Source organism: Pagrus pagrus, assembly GCF_965226575.1.
Source record: "Pagrus pagrus genome assembly, chromosome: 8".
In the NCBI taxonomy this organism is placed as follows: domain Eukaryota; kingdom Metazoa; phylum Chordata; class Actinopteri; order Spariformes; family Sparidae; genus Pagrus; species Pagrus pagrus.
In genome coordinates, this window is record NC_140192.1 from 519,955 (window position 1) to 539,123 (window position 19,169).

Sequence of the window (19,169 nt, forward strand, 5' to 3'; positions counted from 1 at the left end):
CCCTGAGGGAAGCCTGGAGAGGTGTCGGGGAAGGTGTTGTAGACCAGAACCCTCTGTGATCTGTTGGTCAGGAAGTCTGTGATCCACAGGATCAGCTGGTGGTCCAGGTGGAAGTGGGTGGAGAGTTTCTCTGCAGGGATGTGGAGCTGTAGGGTGATGAATGCAGAGGAGGAGTCTGCACACAGGAGTCTGGCTGTGGTGTGGATCCAGGTGTTTGTGTACCTGTCCATGAAGATGATTGCTTCTAGCCAGGTGGTGTTGTCTGTCTCAAATCTAGAAAAGAAGGAGTTGAGGTCACTGGGGAGGGATGCTGGGCTGCTGCCCGCCACCTGGATGGTCCTGTGGGTGGAGGGAGCAGAGTTCAGAGCAGGGTCTCTGGTCTCTGGTCTCTGGTCTCACATCTCTGGTCTCACGTCTCTGGTCTCTGGTCTCAGGTCTCTGGTCTCTGGTCTCTGGTCTCTGGTCTCACATCTCTGGTCTCACGTCTCTGGTCTCTGGTCTCAGGTCTCTGGTCTCTAGTCTCTAGTCTCTAGTCTCTAGTCTCTGGTCTCACGTCTCTGGTCTCACGTCTCTGGTCTCTAGTCTCTAGTCTCTGGTCTCTGGTCTCACGTCTCTGGTCTCAGGTCTCTAGTCTCTGGTCTCACGTCTCTGGTCTCTGGTCTCTGGTCTCTAGTCTCTAGTCTCTGGTCTCACGTCTCTGGTCTCTGGTCTCTAGTCTCTGGTCTCACGTCTCTGGTCTCTGGTCTCACGTCTCTGGTCTCACGTCTCACATCTCTGGTCTCAGGTCTCTGGTCTCAGGTCTCTGGTCTCACGTCTCTGGTCTCTGGTCTCACGTCTCTGGTCTCACGTGTCACATCTCTGGTCTCACGTCTCTGGTCTATGGTCTCACATCTCTGGTCTATGGTCTCACGTCTCTGGTCTCACGTCTCACACCTCTGGTCTCTGGTCTATGGTCTCACATCTCTGGTCTCACGTCTCTGGTCTCACGTCTCACACCTCTGGTCTCACATCTCTGGTCTCTGGTCTCACATCTCTGGTCTCTGGTCTCACGTCTCACATCTCTGGTCTCAGGTCTCACGTCTCTGGTCTCAGGTCTCAGGTCTCAGGTCTCTGGTCTCACGTCTCACATCTCTGGTCTCTGGTCTCACGTCTCTGGTCTCTGGTCTCACGTCTCTGGTCTCACGTCTCTGGTCTCTGGTCTCTGGTCTCATGTCTCTGGTCTCTGGTCTCACGTCTCTGGTCTCTGGTCTCTGGTCTCACGTCTCACATCTCTGGTCTCTGGTCTCACGTCTCTGGTCTCTGGTCTCTGGTCTCACGTCTCTGGTCTCTGGTCTCACGTCTCAAGTCTCAAGTCTCACATCTCTGGTCTCACGTCTCTGGTCTCTGGTCTCACGTCTCTGGTCTCACGTGTCACATCTCTGGTCTCTGGTCTCACGTCTCTTGTCTCTGGTCTCACGTCTCTGGTCTATGGTCTCACATCTCTGGTCTCACGTCTCTGGTCTCACGTCTCACGTCTCTGGTCTCTGGTCTCACATCTCTGGTCTCTGGTCTCACATCTCTGGTCTCACATCTCTGGTCTCTGGTCTCACGTCTCACATCTCTGGTCTCAGGTCTCACGTCTCTGGTCTCAGGTCTCTGGTCTCACGTCTCACATCTCTGGTCTCACGTCTCTGGTCTCTGGTCTCACGTCTCACATCTCTGGTCTCTGGTCTCTGGTCTCTGGTCTCACGTCTCACATCTCTGGTCTCACGTCTCTGGTCTCTGGTCTCACGTCTCACATCTCTGGTCTCACGTCTCTGGTCTCTGGTCTCTGGTCTCTGGTCTCACGTCTCACGTCTCACGTCTCTGGTCTCTGGTCTCACGTCTCACATCTCTGGTCTCACGTCTCTGGTCTCTGGTCTCTGGTCTCACGTCTCTGGTCTCTGGTCTCTGGTCTCACGTCTCTGGTCTCTGGTCTCTGGTCTCTGGTGGAGCACTAACAGTTTTTCACTGAACTGATGTTCAACTGCTGGTGGTGGTCACCATGGCAACCCTGTCACCACCAGTTACCCCAGCAACAGCTGTGGAGCCAACATAGCTGACTCCCATGATGCTCTCTGTCTCTTCCAGATGTTCCAGAGAGAGGGGTCCGCCGACAGAGCATGCCCATTGGCTCCGCCGGGGACACGCCCACCACCAGAGTGACGGTGTGACACACACACACACACACACACACACACACACACACACACACACACCTCCTGCAGCCAGCTGGGATCAGCCTGCTGTTTCCATGGTAACAGAAGCTGTAGATCTGCCGAGCAGCTCCACCTGCAGGTGACACAGTGACACTGCTCCTCACCTCCTCCTCACTGCTCCTCACTGCTCCTCACCTCCTCCCCACTGCTCCTCACTGCTCCTCACTGCTCCTCACCTCCCCTCACTGCTCCTCACTGCTCCTCACCTCCTCCCCACTGCTCCTCACTGCTCCTCACCTCCCCCTCACTGCTCCTCACTGCTCCTCACCTCCTCCTCACTGCTCCTCACTGCTCCTCACCTCCTCCCCACTGCTCCTCACTGCTCCTCACCTCCTCCTCACTGCTCCTCACCTCCTCCTCACTGCTCCTCACTGCTCCTCACCTCCTCCCCACTGCTCCTCACTGCTCCTCACCTCCTCCTCACTGCTCCTCACTGTTCCTCACCTCCTCCCCACTGCTCCTCACTGCTCCTCACCTCCTCCTCACTGCTCCTCACCTCCTCCTCACTACTCCTCACCTCTTCCTCACCTCCTCCTCACTGCTCCTCACTGCTCCTCACCTCCTCCTCACTGCTCCTCACTGTTCCTCACCTCCTCCCCACTGCTCCTCACTGCTCCTCACCTCCTCCTCACTGCTCCTCACCTCCTCCTCACTACTCCTCACCTCTTCCTCACCTCTTCCTCACCTCCTCCCCACTGCTCCTCACTGCTCCTCACCTCCTCCCCACTGCTCCTCACCTCCTCCTCACTGCTCCTCACTGTTCCTCACCTCCTCCCCACTGCTCCTCACTGCTCCTCACCTCCTCCTCACTGCTCTTCGCCTCCTACTCACTGCTCCTCACCTCCTCCTCACTGCTCTTCACCTCCTCTGCTCTCTGAATGAGAGCAGCAGGACTCTGAGGATGTGATCAGAACAGGAAGTGGCTCCTGATGATTGATAATAAGTATTAATAAGTGACAGCTGATTGATCAGATCCAGGTTTGTTCTGTTGATATCTGCTGCTGACAGGAAGTGATGTAAGACACGGAGCGTCAGCTGTCAGTCACCAGTGTCCTGTGTGCAATGCATTGTGGGAGGTTTAATACCTGAGAACCAATAAAACACATTAATTCATTAATCTGCTTTAACAATAAGTCTCAGATTGATTCATATTATTATGATTGACTTTCTTTTTCTTCTTTTTCTCTTTTTCTTCTTTTTCTTTTCTTCTTTTTCTCTTTTTCTTCTTTTTCTCTTTTTCTTCTTTTTCTTTTCTTCTTTTTCTCTTTTTCTTCTTTTTCTTTTCTTCTTTTTCTCTTTTTCTTCTTTTTCTTTTCTTCTTTTCTTTTCTTCTTTTTCTCTTTTTCTTCTTTTTCTTTTTCTTTTCTTCTTTTTCTTTTTCTTTTCTTCTTTTTCTTTTTCTTTTTCTTTTCTTTTCTTCTTTTTCTTTTTCTTTTCTTTTCTTCTTTTTCTTTTTCATTTCTTTTTCTTTTTCATTTCTTTTTCTTTTCTTCTTTTTCTGCTTTTCTTTTTTTCTTTTCTTCTTTTCTTTTCTTCTTTTTCTCTTTTTCTTTTTCTTTTCTTTTCTTTTTCTTTTCTTTTTCTTCTTTTTCTCTTTTTCTTTTTCTTTTCTTTTTCTTTTTCTTCTTTTCTTTTTCTTCTTTTTCTTTTTCTGCTTTTCTTTTTCTCTTTTTCTTTTCTTTTTCTTCTTCTTCTTCTTCTTCTTCTTCTTCTTCTTCTTCAGGGGTTTCTCTCTCGGAGGTTGAAGCAGTCTCTTCGTCGTACTCGCTCTCAGCCTAAACTGTCTCGTCCGACCAGCCTGAGGTCCGACCTGATCACCACGGCTGACTCCAGGTGACTCATTCATACATTATTAATGGTCAATTACCCACAATTCCAGTTTCCCTCATTGAATATGATGAAACTGTGGTGGTCGTTTTCTCTGAGGGAGATCAGTTCAGCCTGAGGTGGCTCCCACTGCCTGAACCACCTCAGGCGGTGGGAGGCCCCTGACCTCCAGAAGAAGGTTTAGAACATGGACCTGAAGTGGTGTCTGTGTTCCAGTCCTCTGCTCTGGTCCTGGTCTGCAGGGTCTCAGAGACAGATCAGATCTCCACATTAACACCTTTGACTTGTCATCGCACCAAAGTCACTGAAGTCACTTCTGGATAAAAAAGACAAACATCCAGCTGAAGTCAACATCCTGATGCAGCTGTTCTTATTCTCCAGCTGTGCAGACTGAGTGGAGGGCAGTAGATATGACATCCTCTGTGGATCTGTTGGTTCTGAAAGTGTACTGGTGAGGGTCCAGACCAGCAGGGATGTTGTCTTTGACGTGCTGGAGAACCAGTTCCTCTCACACTTCATCATACAGGCTGAGAGCTCGTCACAGCAGACGTTCAGGTACAGGAAGGATGGAGGCTGTCTGGAGGCCTCCAGTGAGAGGGAGGTGTTCACATGTCAGTTACAACATCAGCTGGCTGATGGGCTCATGTCTTCAGTACACGGTCAGTACATCATCTGGACCAGCAGCCTTATTTATATTCACTATGCAGGAGTTCACTGACAGTGTCCGGTCCTCTGCAGGCAGAGCAGACTTCACAGCTCAGTCTGTGCTGAGGAGGTCAAGAGGAGTCAAATGTGTTCTGCTCCTCTGTCAGTGTCACAGCTGATGGAGGCGCTCCTGCTTTTGTAGCCTGTGATGTTGTGGATCTCCTGCCGTCTGCTCCCACAGCACAGTCTGACACGTGTCGCTCTCAGAGCCTAAAGGAAGTTAAAATCAAATGTTTGAACTGCGAGCGGTTCCTCTGCAGAACATTTGAATGTACTCCTGATTGCTCAATCAAGGCATTCAGAGTCGGACATATGGTGGGAAATGTGCATTAGTTTCACATCAGCAGTGTGAATGTTTATCAGTGATGAGAGGCTCGTTAGTCTGTGACTGTATCTGGGCTGCTGGAGCTCGTACATTACAACAACAGAGACTCAGCTGCTAGTTTGGAGGTTTGTGATTGGTTGATTGGATAATTGTAGGTGTATCTGCTGAGAGGTGAGCAGCAGGTGAAGGTCTGTTGAATGGACGCCCCAGTGGCTCGGTCGCTGCAGCGTGCCCCCCCTTGTTCAGGGACAAGGTCCTCGCCACAGCAGCCGGGTTTCAGGTCCGACAAACACAAACACCACGACCAGACTGACACTACACAGTGAAGATGGAGAGAGAGAGGAGCACTGAGAGGGGAGGAGGGAGGAGGAAGAGAAGGAGGAGGAGGAGGAGGGCGGGTGATGGGGGAGGAAGTAGGGCAGCCTCACTGCAGGGAGGGGCCACTGCTGACAGAGAGAGCGGTCGAGTCACATAGAGACAGAGAGAGAGAGCTGCTGAAGACGAGTAGCATCAGTAGCAGCAAGCTAACGTTCAGACAGACAGACAGACAGACAGACAGACAGGTCTTCAGCCTCTCGACTAAACAGCATCAGGATCAGCAGGTTCTCCATCTTTTCTCCTCCTCCTCCTCCTGATGCTGAAGGAGAACATGGATCCATAACCCCCCTCTCCTCGTCCTCCTCCTCGTTCTCCTCCTCCTCCTCAGCATTCACACAGGATGCTCGGTGAGTATCTCGACTGATCCTCTGCACGCATTAACAGCCTTTGTCCTCTGTGAGTCTCAATGGATAAATGTGCTGCAGTGTGTGTGTGTGTGTGTGTGTGTGTGTGTGTGTGTGTGTGTGAATGCTCACGGTGGTGTCTTCTACCTGATTTGCATGACCATGCATGCTGCGTTTCTGTGTGTTTGTGTGTGTCTGTGTGTGTGTGTGTGTGTGTGTGTTAACCTGGCTCCAGTCTGCACACAGCTAGCCTGCCATGTTAGCATGTGGCTAGGCTAGTCACACGCTGTTAGCCAACATGTTTAGCTCAACAATATAAAGCTACAGCACTCACACACACACACACACACAAGAATTAGCATGTAAGCAGCTAACGTTAAGCAGCTCATTAAGATAATGACGAGAGATAACGAGCTAACGGACAAATGACAGATCATCCTGCTGATGGGGGGGGGGGGGGGGGGGGGTTTGGGTCAGAGGTCACAGTTGACCCCCTCTGTGTGAACAATTTGCTGCTTTCATCAGTCTGATGATTTTGAAGAGGAACTGAATTATTGTTTTTTCTCTGTCGATATGATGTCACAGCTTCCTGTTGACATGTGATGTTAATTCAGGTCTGTGTGTTTGAGAGTTTGGATTAAAGTTCAGTCCAGAATCCTCTGGCCCCTCCCTGACTGTGATGTCACAGACTTTGAGGTCTGTTGTTGACCCCCCCAACTGTGTTAGCAGCTGCTAACTGTGGCTAACTGGCCTCTCACACAGATGCTGTTAGCGTTAGCATCAGCATAAGTCTGATAAACACTGGTGGAAAAACAAGATCGTTCATGAAGGAGGTTTATTCCTCTGCAGTGTCAGTGAACGCATCACATCATTCTGCTGATAACTGTGCTGCGTTCAAGGCTCAACGACGACTGACCAACAGTAATGTGACTTTAAAGTTACTCGTAAAAATGTTTGATCCTCAATGATGTCACATGTTGGATGAACCAATCAGCTGACATCTACGTCCATAAACATGGGACAAATATATATATATATATATATATATAGGCCTATATATATTTATGTGTGTGTGTGTGTTTATATATATATACATGTATATATACACACATATACACATATATATGTATATATATATATACGTGTGTACATATATACATATGTATACACTGTGACGCAACCTCACAAGAGTCTCGTGCTGACCTTTGAAGTTTGACGAGAGTTTGAAGACACTGAGGTGAAGGTGAAGTAGCAGCTTCACTCAACTGATTCATAACTTTAAAATCAGGCCACCGACCAGTTGACAAGACATTTAGAGTGAGCCGGAGGTCTGCGTATCGGTGTAGTCGTATCTTTAACTTTAAAATTGATTTCATAATCATATCGCTGAAATGTTACATCACAAGTAACAAGTAGTTTGGCTTCTCATCAGTCAACCAATATCATTATCTTTATTGTCCATGTACTTCTCATAGAGACAGTCTGAATCAATGCAAACAATACAGGCTAAAAAACAGGTCCAGAATCCTGTTGGTCCCTTCAAACAGGTAGACCTGTTCACCGAAGTTACACATCCAAAAATAAACCAGAAAGGACCTCAGTAGAGTGCATACCTCCACCAACGCCCAACAGTCTCCTTTTATTCAATCAAGCCTAATCCAGTATCAGATAAAACATATTTAAATCAACTAGATCCAGATGTTTGTTTGGATCCGCATCAAACTGTTCTCACTCATAGATACTAGCCACCGAATACATCTGAGGTTTTTCACCAAGATCCAAACATTCCTCGAGCAGTTACCAAAATGAAAACACATCCTGTTAAAGAAAGTGAGAAAAGTTCCAGGATCCATCTCAAAGTTCCTGTGGTCTATTCTGAGCCAAGACCCATCCTCCATCCAAGGTGAGGATCTCCAACCAACAGATCAACCAACCAGCAGACCATCAAACCAGCAGACCATCAAACCAACCAACAGGCCATCAAACCAACCAACAGACCATCGAACCAACAGACCATCAAACCAACCAACAGGCCATCAAACCAGCAGACCATCAAACCAACCAAGAGGCCATCAAACCAACCAACAGACCATCAAACCAACCAACAGGCCATCAAACCAACCAACAAACCATCAATACAACCAACAGACCATCAAACCAACCAACAGGCCATCAAACCAACCAACAGGCCATCAAACCAGCAGACCATCAAACCAACCAACAGACCATCAAACCAACAGACCATCAAACCAACCAACAGACCATCAAACCAAATGACCCATCAAAACAACCAGCAGGCCATCAAATCAACAGACCATCAAACCAACCAACAGGCCATCAAACCAAACGACCCATCAAAACAACCAGCAGGCCATCAAAGCAACAGACCATCAAAACAACCAACAGGCCATCAAACCAACCAACAAACCATCAAACCAACCAACAGACCATCAAACCAACCAACAGACCATCAAACCAAACGACCCATCAAAACAACCAGCAGGCCATCAAATCAACAGACCATCAAAACAACCAGCAGGCCATCAAACCAACAGACCATCAAACCAAACAACAGACCATCAAACCAGCAGACCATCAAACGAACAGACCATCAAACCAAACAACAGATCATCAAACCAAACAACAGACCATCAAACCAACCAACAGACCATCAAACCAGCAGACCATCAAACGAACAGGCCATCAAACCAAACAACAGACCATCAAACCGGCTGGACAGAGAGGGGATGATGAGGGGCTGGATCCGACCTGGTCTGCTGCAGCAAGGTCTTTATACATGCTTCCTGCTCCACCAGGTGAGCTACCTGGGCTCCAGCTGAGACGCCTTTCCAACCTGTTTGTTTGGTTTGTTCACGCTGGTCAATAAAGTTTTGTTGTGGACTGAAACTCTGCACCAGATGTTTCTACAAAAGTGTTTTAAAGTTCCAGTGAAGTCAAAGTTGACGTTTAAGTGTTTTTATGTCTCACCTGTAGGTCGGCGTCTGTAGTTTCCTGGAAATCAATAAAAGATGTTGATGACTCATCCTGCACTCGAGGGCGTGTACTAATTTTGCGTCCAATAAACTTTTTTATGCACAAAGTATTTTCTGTTGTCCTCCAGCTGCTCTGCCTCCACTCTGGACTGATACCTTTGCCTGCTGCTATAGTAACCGCTAACTGCTGCTGAATGTAGCTGCTGTAAGCTAGTGAGTTCAGTTAGCCATGCAGCTAAGTTAGTGATCCTGTTCACTGACTCAGCTCCACCTCCATCTTCTCAAAGACTGTGATGTCACAGCTTTCAGCTGACGGCTGCTGTAAACGAGTCACTGTAGACCTGCTGACATCAGCTCACCTGGAGCGTTGGTGTAAACAGGTACCTGTTGTTCCAGGTGTGTGATGCGGCGGCTGCACTGTGGGAGCCAGGAGTCATTGCTAAGCGCCGGCTGTGTGTCATCTCTGGAGCTCAGGATGGACCAATCAGTGATCATCAAACCAGTTCACTCCTCCCTGCTGGGACAGGACTACTGCTTTGAGGTAACACACACACACAGCCTTACACGTGACCCCTGTGGTGTTTCCATGGTGATGACCTGTGACCCTTGTCTCCTAGGTAACGACGTCGACAGGAACAAAGTGTTTCTCATGTCGTTCAGCAGCAGAACGAGACAAATGGATGGAGAACCTGAGACGAGCCGTCCACCCCAACAAAGACAACAGCAGGAGGCTGGAGAACGTCCTGACGGTGTGGGTGATCGAGGCGAAGGACCTGCCCGCCAAGAAGAGGTACTCTGTGTACTTCTACTGCATCCACCTCTGCACTGACAGGAGTATATGTACTGTAGTAGTATTTATACTGCATTTATCAGTATACTGACTGTAGTATTTGTACTTCAGGTACTTCGTGGAGCTGTGTCTGGACGACAGTCTCTACGCTCGGACTTCATGTAAACTGAAGACTGACAACATCTTCTGGGGAGAGCGTTTTGACTTCAGCAGCCTTCCGCCCGTCAGCGCCGTCACTCTTCATCTCTACAAAGACACCGACAGGAAGAGGAAGAAAGACAAGAGCAGCTACGTCGGGCTGGTCAACATCCCTGTTGCCACGGTGACCGGCAGGCAGCTGGTGGAGAAGTGGTACGCAGTGAGCACGCCCAGTACGAGCAGAGGTAGGTCCAGTTTCATCTGGAGATACTTAATCAAGTTACAAAATGTGTGGAGCCTGTCAGGCAAAACTTGGGGCTCAGTTGACTCAGAGGGGATCAGAGGATTTTAGAAACTGAAGGTTGGTCGCCATGCAGGTGAATTCACTGCAGTTCCTCTACATGAGCTCATGTTGGAGGTGACATGATGTTCAGTTTCCCTCAGCAGAGACTCTCAGGCATTGATGTAGTTGTTTTGTTTCAGGTAAGTCGTCGGTGCCGACGGTACGGGTCAAAGCTCGCTATCAGAGCATCGTCATCCTGCCGATGGAGCAGTACAAAGAGTTCGCCGAGTACATCAGCTCCAACTACCTGCTGCTCTGCAACACGCTGGAGGCCTCCATCAGCCTGAGAGCCAAAGAGGAGCTCGCTGCTGCACTTGTACACATCCTGCACAGCACCGGCAAGGCCAAGGTAACCACACCTGACCACGCCCACCGCACCTAACCACACCCACCACACCTGACCCACAACACCTTCAAAATAAAAGAATTCTTCATTTTAAAATGTCTGAAAATGAGTAAATGTAACAAACAACAACTTCATCTCTGTTTGTGACGTGTGCTGCAGCTGTGATGATGTCATACAGTCATTATATTCAAACAACCACTGGGGGGCGCCAGAGTGTCTCATCTGACTTCCTGTTAAAGTTTTAATGAGGATGACCTTTGACCCCTCTCTACAGGACTTCCTCACAGACCTGATGATGTCAGAGGTGGACCGTTGCCGTGACAACGACCAGCTGATCTTCAGAGAGAACACGCTGGCGACGAAAAGTATCGAGGAATACCTGAAGCTGATTGGACAGAAGTACCTGCAGGACGCCCTCGGTACACACACTATGGCGGTAGAATCGTGTCATAATGCGTGCGCACCTATCAACTGAACGTGTCACACGCGCGTGCTTTGACGCCTGTGCAGCGAGCAGCGCCTGACGTGTAATGTAGTTTCCCCATTGACTTATAATGGTCCCCCGTTCACACGCACGTTCACGCGTATGACTGCTGCACGCCGGTAATCACACGACGCGTAGTGACTACGTGTAACATTCATGCGTTTTTATGCGAACGCACGCATTAACGCTCACATGAAGATAATTGAACATTTTTGTCACACGCTCACATGTAGGCGGAAATAACGTGCGCAAACTATGTCACGCGTAACAAGATGCTGCGTGCGTACGAAGCAGCGTGCGCACGTCTGTCTGTCACTGTTTGACAAATGTTGTCACGCGTTCACACACGCGTGCGGTCGCAGTTTCTGATGTGCGACCGGAAGTTGATCTGCACCGTGCGCAACACACCGCGTACTTAGACGCCTCGCATAGTTGGACTTTTCATTTTATTGAAGTGTCGTCAACCAGGGGAGGCAGCAGTGAGCCAGACACTGCTGCCAGAATTATAAAAGAAGAATGAGAAGGAGGAGAAGTGTTTTTTTTGTTATTTATATATATATATATATATATATATATGTATGTATGTATAAAAAACGCTGCTGCTCGAGTCCTCAGTGGGACCAGGACGGTGGATCATTGATAAAAGTGCGTGCTTCCCCCGCCCCTCCCAACAAAAGTCCTGGGAGTGTGTTGCAGCTGTTCAGGTGCACAAACCTAACGCACCTCTCCAGCGGTCCCAGCAGTTCTCAATGAAGTGATCACCTGCGGGGGGCGTGGTTAACTTACAAATGTTTGTCATTGATTTTGTGTCTTATGTGAGAAACAAAGTAAAAGAAACAGCAACAGAACTCTTTCTCTGTCTTCATGGAACAAATGAATCATGACATGTAAAAGCCTGTGTGTCTGTATCTCGTATTGGATCGATGGCTCCATCTACTGGATGAACATGGAACACAGAACAACTACGCGAGGCGTCCAAGTACGCGGTGTGTTGCGCACGGTGCAGATCAACTTCCGGTCGTGACAACATTTGTCAAACAGTGACAGACAGACGTGCGCACGCTGCTTCTTGTTACGCGTGAAATACAGTCTGCACGTAACAACGCACGCACGCACGCACGCACAACAAAATTCTCATGCGTGCACACACCCGTTGCTGCGCATCTCTCTGGTTGTTTTGACATTGATATACCTTCATACACACACATGCACGCACACACACGCACGCACACACACACACACACACACAGTGTGTGTGACATTTATCGTGATTTTTATGTCATGTTTACTTTGTTCATTAACTGCGTGTGTGTGTGTGTGTGTGTGTGTGTGTGTGTGTGTGTGTGTGTGTGTGTGTTCAGGCGAGTTCATTAAAGCTCTGTATGAGTCAGATGAGAACTGTGAAGTGGACCCGTCTCGCTGTGCGACCTCTGACCTCTCAGAGCATCAGGCCAACCTGAGGATGTGCTGCGAGCTCGCCTTCTGCAAGATCCTCGACTCCTACAGGTACACACACACACACGTGTACACATATACAGTATATAATATGTAAGAGTTAGGGTTAATACACAGTATAACCCTCTCAGGGTCTTCCCCCGGGAGCTGAAGGAGGTGTTTGCGTCATGGCGACAGGAGTGTGGTAACCGGGGGCGACCAGACATCAGTGAGCGTCTCATCAGCGCCTCATTGTTCCTGCGCTTCCTGTGTCCGGCTGTGATGTCACCATCGCTGTTTGACCTGATGCAGGAATACCCCGACGAACGCTCAGCGAGAACTTTAACGCTCATCGCCAAAGTGATCCAGACGCTCGCCAACTTCAGCAAGTAAGTCTGAGCTTGTGAAGGAGCTGGTGGGCTTTTATTGTGAAGGAGTTGGATGGGTGTGATGTTCTTTTAAAAGTACTTTGACCTGTACCCGTACCCATACCTGTACATGTCACCTGTACCTGTTACCTGGTACCTGTACCTGTCACCTGTCACCTGTACCTGTCACCTGTACCTGTACCTGTCACCTGTACCTGTTACCTGGTACCTGTACCTGTACCTGTTACCTGGTACCTGTACCTGTCACCTGTCACCTGTACCTGTACCTGTACCTGTACCTGTCACCTGTACCTGTACCTGTTACCTGTGCCTGTTACCTGTACCTGTACCTGTTACCTGTGCCTGCAGGTTCGGCACTAAGGAGGAGTACATGTTGTTCATGAATGACTTTGTGGAGCGTCAGTGGAGCAGCATGCAGCGTTTCCTGCAGGAGATCTCAAACCCAGACGGACTGAACCACACGGCCGGCTTTGACGGATACATCGACCTCGGCAGAGAGCTGTCCAGCCTGCACACCCTGCTGACCGAGCTCGACCAGGTAACACACCTGACCAGGTGACGCACGGTGTCGGTGTCGCTGATGATGATTTTACAGACCTTCTCTCTACCTGTCTCTCTCTCTCTACCTGTCTGTCTCTCCAGTCATGCCTGTTGAAGCTCGGTCCTCTTCCTCGGATCCTCAGAGACGTGTCTGCAGCTCTGGTTAACCCGGGGGGCGTGGCCAATCCGGGCTGTGTGTCCATTTCCTCTCCGGAGCCTCAGCGGGTGGTGTCCCCGCCCCCTCTGTCTCCGCCCCCTCTGTCCCCGCCCCTCTCTCCTCCTCTGGCGACCTGTAATCCCTCCATCGGACTGCAGGGCAGCGTTGGACTGGACGGAGGGTTAGCATCATGTTAGCATTAGCATCCAGCAGGGAAGACTTAATGATTACAAATAAAATTAACTTCCGACAGCTCATACTGTGTGTGTGTGTGTGTGTGTGTGTGTGTGTGTGTGTGTGTGTGTGTGTGTGTGTGTGTGTATGTGTGTGTGTCTCTGCGTGTGTGTGTGTGTGTGTGTGTGTGTGTGTGTGTGTAGTTTGGTAGATTTCACCAGACTCCCGTCTCCGACTCCGGAGAACAAAGACTTGTTCTTCGTCACTAAAGGATCCAGCCTTCAGCCGGCCTCAGGTGACCTTTGACCTGCATCCATCCCATGACTCCTGACCTTTGACTTCTGAGTTTAACTGTTCTGTTCTGATGATGTCACTTCCTGTAGGCCTGCAGGGCTCTCCGGCTCCGAGCTCGTCCTACTCAGAGACCAATGAGAACGAGGCTGGCTTCGAAATGACCAACGGGGGCCGGAGGGAGGGGCCAGAACTGACCAATGAGAGCCGCAGTCTGTCCCTGGTCGACCTGCAGGACTCCTCCCCTAGCGATGGCCTTGATGACAGCCAATGGCAGCGCAGGACGGGGCTCCTCCCCCTCTCCTTCCAGAACCCAGTGTATCACATGACCACCACTTCGCCAAGGCAGCAGATGGACGCCACGCCATCAGACGGCTCGGTGGGGTCGCAGGGAAACGCAGAAGACAGGAACGCCATGGCAACAAAACCAGCATTTCTTACCCAGATGTCAGTGGGGCTGGGAGGAGGAGAGAGGGGGGAGAGGGGGGAGAGGGGGGAGAGGATGTCGGCCATGTCGAGCAGCAGCAGTGGGGAGGAGTATTCGAGACGAGCTCTGTCCCTGAACGAGACGCTCACAGGTAAGACAGGAAGTGATTCACTGCTTCAGATTCTTGATCAATAAACTGATCAGATAGATTTAAACCTGATCACTGTATGTGTTGTTTGTTGTAATGAGAAGGACGGCTGATTTCAGGTCAGTCACACCGTTCTCACCTGTTCATCACCTGAGCCTCCGGGTGTTCAGCTCTCTGATTGGACGATTCTTACCTGTCCATCACAGGCTCACCCGATGATGTCACTTTTGTTGCCCCGCCCCCTCAGGTAGCACAGCCCCCCCTCGTCAGAACTCCTCAGGTCCTCAGAGGCGCATCGATCAGCCTCCTCCACCGTCCTCCGCTCCACCAGGACCTCCTCGTGGCCGGACGCCTCCCAGCATGCTCAGCGGTGGTGGAGGCCCCGCCTACCCTCCTCGCCCCGCCTCCGGCAGCATGATGTCATCGAGTCCAGATTGGCCGAGCAGCAGTCAGTCTCGTCTCAGACAGACGTCATCATCGTCTAAAGGAGACAGCCCTGAGAAACAGCGACCTGCCGCCAAGGTAACCAGGCAGTTACCATGGTGACCTGTCAGTGTGATAGGTATTGTCATAGAAACAGCTGACAGCCTCAGTCTGGTTCTGTGTGTGTTCAGGCTCCGTCCCCCTGTGCACTGGACCGGACTGCCGCCTGGCTGCTCAACATGAACTCCGCCTCCTCATACGGCGACACAGAGGACGATCGCCATGATGACGCCCTCATAGAGAAGGTGAGAGGCTCCTCCCACTGGGTCTGCATGGTTCTACTAGTGTGTACTGGGCCTGACTCTGCGTGTGTACTGGGCCTGACTCTGTGTGTGTGTGTGTGTGTGTGCGTGTGTGTGTGTGTGTGCGTGCAGTACCAGCAGGAGATTGCGGTGCTGCAGGAGAAGCTGCGTGTCGCAGCGCTGCGACAGGACGAATGTGAAGCCCGACTGCTGATCCAGGACCAGCAGAACCAACGCATGCTGCAGGAGTACCAGGTGAGTCACACCTGAGCTACCTGAACACGCGTGAGTCAGCTGACTCACCTGTGATCAGAGACATATGGGTGAGGAGTTACCTGAATCTCACCTGTAGAGAAGCTCAGCTGATGCATCTGATCACATGACTCTGTGTGTGTGTGTGTGTGTGTGTGTGTGTGTGTGTGTGTGTGTGTGTGTGTGTGTGTGTGTGTGTGTCAGGCTCGGTTGGAGGACACAGAGAGCAGACTGAGGAGGCTGCAGGATGATAAAGACCTCCAGATGAACAGCATCATCAGCAGGTCTGTACACCCATCTGTCTGTCTGTACATCTGTCTGTCTGTACATCTGTCTGTCTGTCTCTGACTTCTGACCTGTTCTCTCTGACCTCTGACCTCTGGCCTGTTCTCTCTGACCTCTGACTTCTGACCTGTTCTCTCTGACCTCTGACTTCTGGCCTGTTCTCTCTGACCTCTGACTTCTGGCCTGTTCTCTCTGACCTCTGACCTGTTCTCTCTGACCTCTGGCCTGTTCTCTCTGACCTCTGACCTCTGGCCTGTTCTCTCTGACCTCTGGCCTGTTCTCTCTGACCTCTGACTTCTGACCTGTTCTCTCTGACCTCTGACTTCTGGCCTGTTCTCTCTGACCTCTGACTTCTGGCCTGTTCTCTCTGACCTCTGACCTGTTCTCTCTGACCTCTGGCCTGTTCTCTCTGACCTCTGACTTCTGGCCTGTTCTCTCTGACCTCTGACCTGTTCTCTCTGACCTCTGGCCTGTTCTCTCTGACCTCTGACTTCTGACCTGTTCTCTCTGACCTCTGACCTCTGACCTGTTCTCTCTGACCTCTGGCCTGTTCTCTCTGACCTCTGACTTCTGGCCTGTTCTCTCTGACCTCTGACCTCTGACCTCTGACCTGTTCTCTCTGACCTCTGACCTCTGACCTGTTCTCTCTGACCTCTGACTTCTGGCCTGTTCTCTCTGACCTCTGACCTGTTCTCTCTGACCTCTGACTTCTGGCCTGTTCTCTCTGACCTCTGACCTCTGACCTGTTCTCTCTGACCTCTGACCTGTGCAGGTTAATGGCAGTGGAGGAGGAGCTGAAGAAGGATCACTCCGATATGCAGGCGGTGGTCGACTCCAAACAGAAGATCATAGAGGCACAGGTACCTACCTGTCTGTCTGTCTACCTGTCTGTCTGTCACACTCCCTGTCTGTCTGCCTGTCTGCCTGTCTGTCTGTCTGTCTTCCTGCCTGTCTGTCAAGTTTCTTTAAGTTTAGCCATGCAATCCCCACTTGAAAGGGACGGAGTCTACCCAGAGGTTTAACAGAATTCACTCAAATGACCAGGCAGCTTTCCCTTTTCTTCCTTTTATTTTGTGCCATCAGCCATCAGCATTAGCATTAGCATTAGCATTAGGTGAAAAACCTTTAAATCACAGAAACACACAAAAAGAAAGCATGTTTAAATTCTGTACATAATGCCAACGATATAAAAAATAAACACCTAAATAAATAAATACTGTGAAACCCAAACCTGTTTACATTAAATTGCAAATTAAGTGCAAATGAAGTTTCCCATTGCTGCCAGTTGTTTCAGCATGTTGTCAGGTAAGTATGAGTTTCACTTCTTTTAATGCATTTTAACATAAATTGTCTCAATTTTAACTATTTAACCATTAACTATGTATTTTAACATGAATTACTTTTTAACCTTAATCACACGTTATGGTCAAACTACAAGATCAAAATGAAACTCAGATGCTCAATACACAAGGACCAATTCATATTTACATTTTCTCCATACGGTACATTCTCACCACATTCCCATAGATTCAGATTCACATTGACAAACAATCAGCTCACGTGCATTAAATGGTTCATAAGCCACGCGTTACTGGGCAACCAACCCCGTGGCTACGCTAGCGCTAACAATTAGCAATTGAACCTCCGTTGCAAGCGTCACAGCATCTTACCGGCTGCCTCTCTGGAGTTTGTAGAGCTCCCTTCTGCCCGGGCTCACCGTCGGGTTCAGGTGACGAGAGAACAGTCTCTTATCCTGCAGCTGTTTGCGTGTGACTGATTGATGATGATGATGGTCTGCACCTGTGATGATGTGCGCCGTTTTTTACAGTCCGGGCAGCAACCGTGCGATGGTTCCTCCACCGTTTTTTTTGTAGTTCTTTTGCAGTTTTTTGTAGTTCTTTTAATTAGCACTCGTTTAACTTCAGTTTGACTTGACACTGTCTGTCTCTCTTCCTGCCTGTCTGTCTCTCAGGAGAAGAGGATCACGAGTCTCGACGCAGCGAACAGTCGTCTGATGGCGGCGCTGACTCAGCTGAAGGAGCGTTACGCTGTGACATCACAGAGGAATGGCCTGTCTCCTAGCAACACGTCGTCTCTGCAGATCACTGAGAATGGAGAGTTCCGGAACTCTGGCAACTGCTGAGCTCTGATTGGCTTTGATGGAAGGAGGAGGAGGGGCTTATCTGCCTGAAGTGTGAGTGGCAGCAGGACGCGGGGCTAACTCTTTAACCCCGCCTTTCAAAAATCAACCAATCAACACCCTCGTAGTTACCACAGACCTGCCAATCAACTGTCACCTCCTAGAGATGGATCTGACCGCTGACCTCCTGTTGCTAGGTTACCCCTCAGTTCCTGTTTTGCATGTTTCCTTTTTGAACAGAAGTCTGACATCATATCCTGTTTCATTTTGGTACTTCCTGTTGAGAGCCTCAAACAACCAAACTGCACGTCTTTATTATAGAACAACTCCTGTTGGACCAACTCTGACTGCATATGACTCTGGACTAACTGGTACAACCCCACCTGTACATGGCTCTGGACTAACTGGTACAACCCCACCTGTACATGGCTCTGGACTAACTGGTACAACCCCACCTGTACATGGCTCTGGACTGGACTCTGTGGTTTGAATGGAATAACTCCACCTATACGGCTTTGTTGTAACTTTGTCCATATATGACTCTGGTCTGACTGGACTAACTGGACCAACCGTGGCTGTATATGGCTCTGGTGTTTAGCAGTTTGTGTTTATATGAAAAAGTTAAACTTTATTGAGAGACGCCCCGTCGACAGTTCATATGATTATATTCTTTATGTTTAGATCTCGTCTTAAAGGAACAGTCCAACACTTTTGTCAGATCAGCTTCATGTCTGTGTGTCCGGTGCACAGAGAGGGTTAGCCTAGCTTAGCAGAAAGACTGGGAGCAGGGGGAATCTGTTAGCGAGGACACTTGTGTGAGTGTGTTGAGTGTTTGGCCGCTCGGGGCTTCCATAGCGTTAAGTTGATCTGGGTCAGAGGTTGATGTGACAGTTAGACGTTAGTTTGTGTTGTTTCAGAAAATTCTACTGATTTTAATGTAAACAGCAGATTTTATTGTAAAATTAAAAACTTTAAATTGTGATGAATTGTTTGTGAACACACACATGCACACACACACACACACTGCTGTTGTGTACAGACTGGACTACTGGGCTCTTCTAGGCTCTGTTGGACTCTGCTGGACTCTGCTGGACTCTGTTGGACTCTTTTAGACTCTTTTAGACTCTGTTGGACTCTGCTGGACTCTGCTGGACTCTGTTGGACTCTGCTAGACTCTTTTAGACTCTGTTGGACTCTGTTGGACTCTGCTAGACTCTGCTAGACTCTTTTAGACTCTGCTGGACTCTGTTGGACTCTGTTGGACTCTGCTAGACTCTGCTAGACTCTTTTAGACTCT

The 19,169-nt window shown here is 49.5% G+C and overlaps 1 protein-coding gene across 1 annotated transcript in view; it reads left to right on the forward strand.

Moving 5' to 3' along the window:
* Positions 1-18,854, forward strand: part of LOC311260644 (disabled homolog 2-interacting protein-like) — a 20,312-nt gene extending 1,458 nt beyond the window's left edge. Inside the window, exons 4-22 of the mRNA XM_084358724.1 lie at positions 2,110-2,186; positions 3,961-4,070; positions 9,206-9,350; positions 9,427-9,599; positions 9,711-9,982; positions 10,221-10,429; positions 10,701-10,845; positions 12,272-12,416; positions 12,497-12,733; positions 13,082-13,271; positions 13,376-13,611; positions 13,808-13,899; positions 13,988-14,473; positions 14,718-14,992; positions 15,085-15,198; positions 15,328-15,450; positions 15,652-15,731; positions 16,505-16,592; positions 17,705-18,854. Coding sequence (XP_084214850.1) covers positions 2,110-2,186; positions 3,961-4,070; positions 9,206-9,350; positions 9,427-9,599; positions 9,711-9,982; positions 10,221-10,429; positions 10,701-10,845; positions 12,272-12,416; positions 12,497-12,733; positions 13,082-13,271; positions 13,376-13,611; positions 13,808-13,899; positions 13,988-14,473; positions 14,718-14,992; positions 15,085-15,198; positions 15,328-15,450; positions 15,652-15,731; positions 16,505-16,592; positions 17,705-17,875 — 3,368 coding nt within the window. The 3' untranslated portion in view covers positions 17,876-18,854. The remainder of the gene's footprint in view (positions 1-2,109; positions 2,187-3,960; positions 4,071-9,205; positions 9,351-9,426; positions 9,600-9,710; positions 9,983-10,220; positions 10,430-10,700; positions 10,846-12,271; positions 12,417-12,496; positions 12,734-13,081; positions 13,272-13,375; positions 13,612-13,807; positions 13,900-13,987; positions 14,474-14,717; positions 14,993-15,084; positions 15,199-15,327; positions 15,451-15,651; positions 15,732-16,504; positions 16,593-17,704) is intronic.
* Positions 18,855-19,169: the final 315 nt, after the last annotated feature.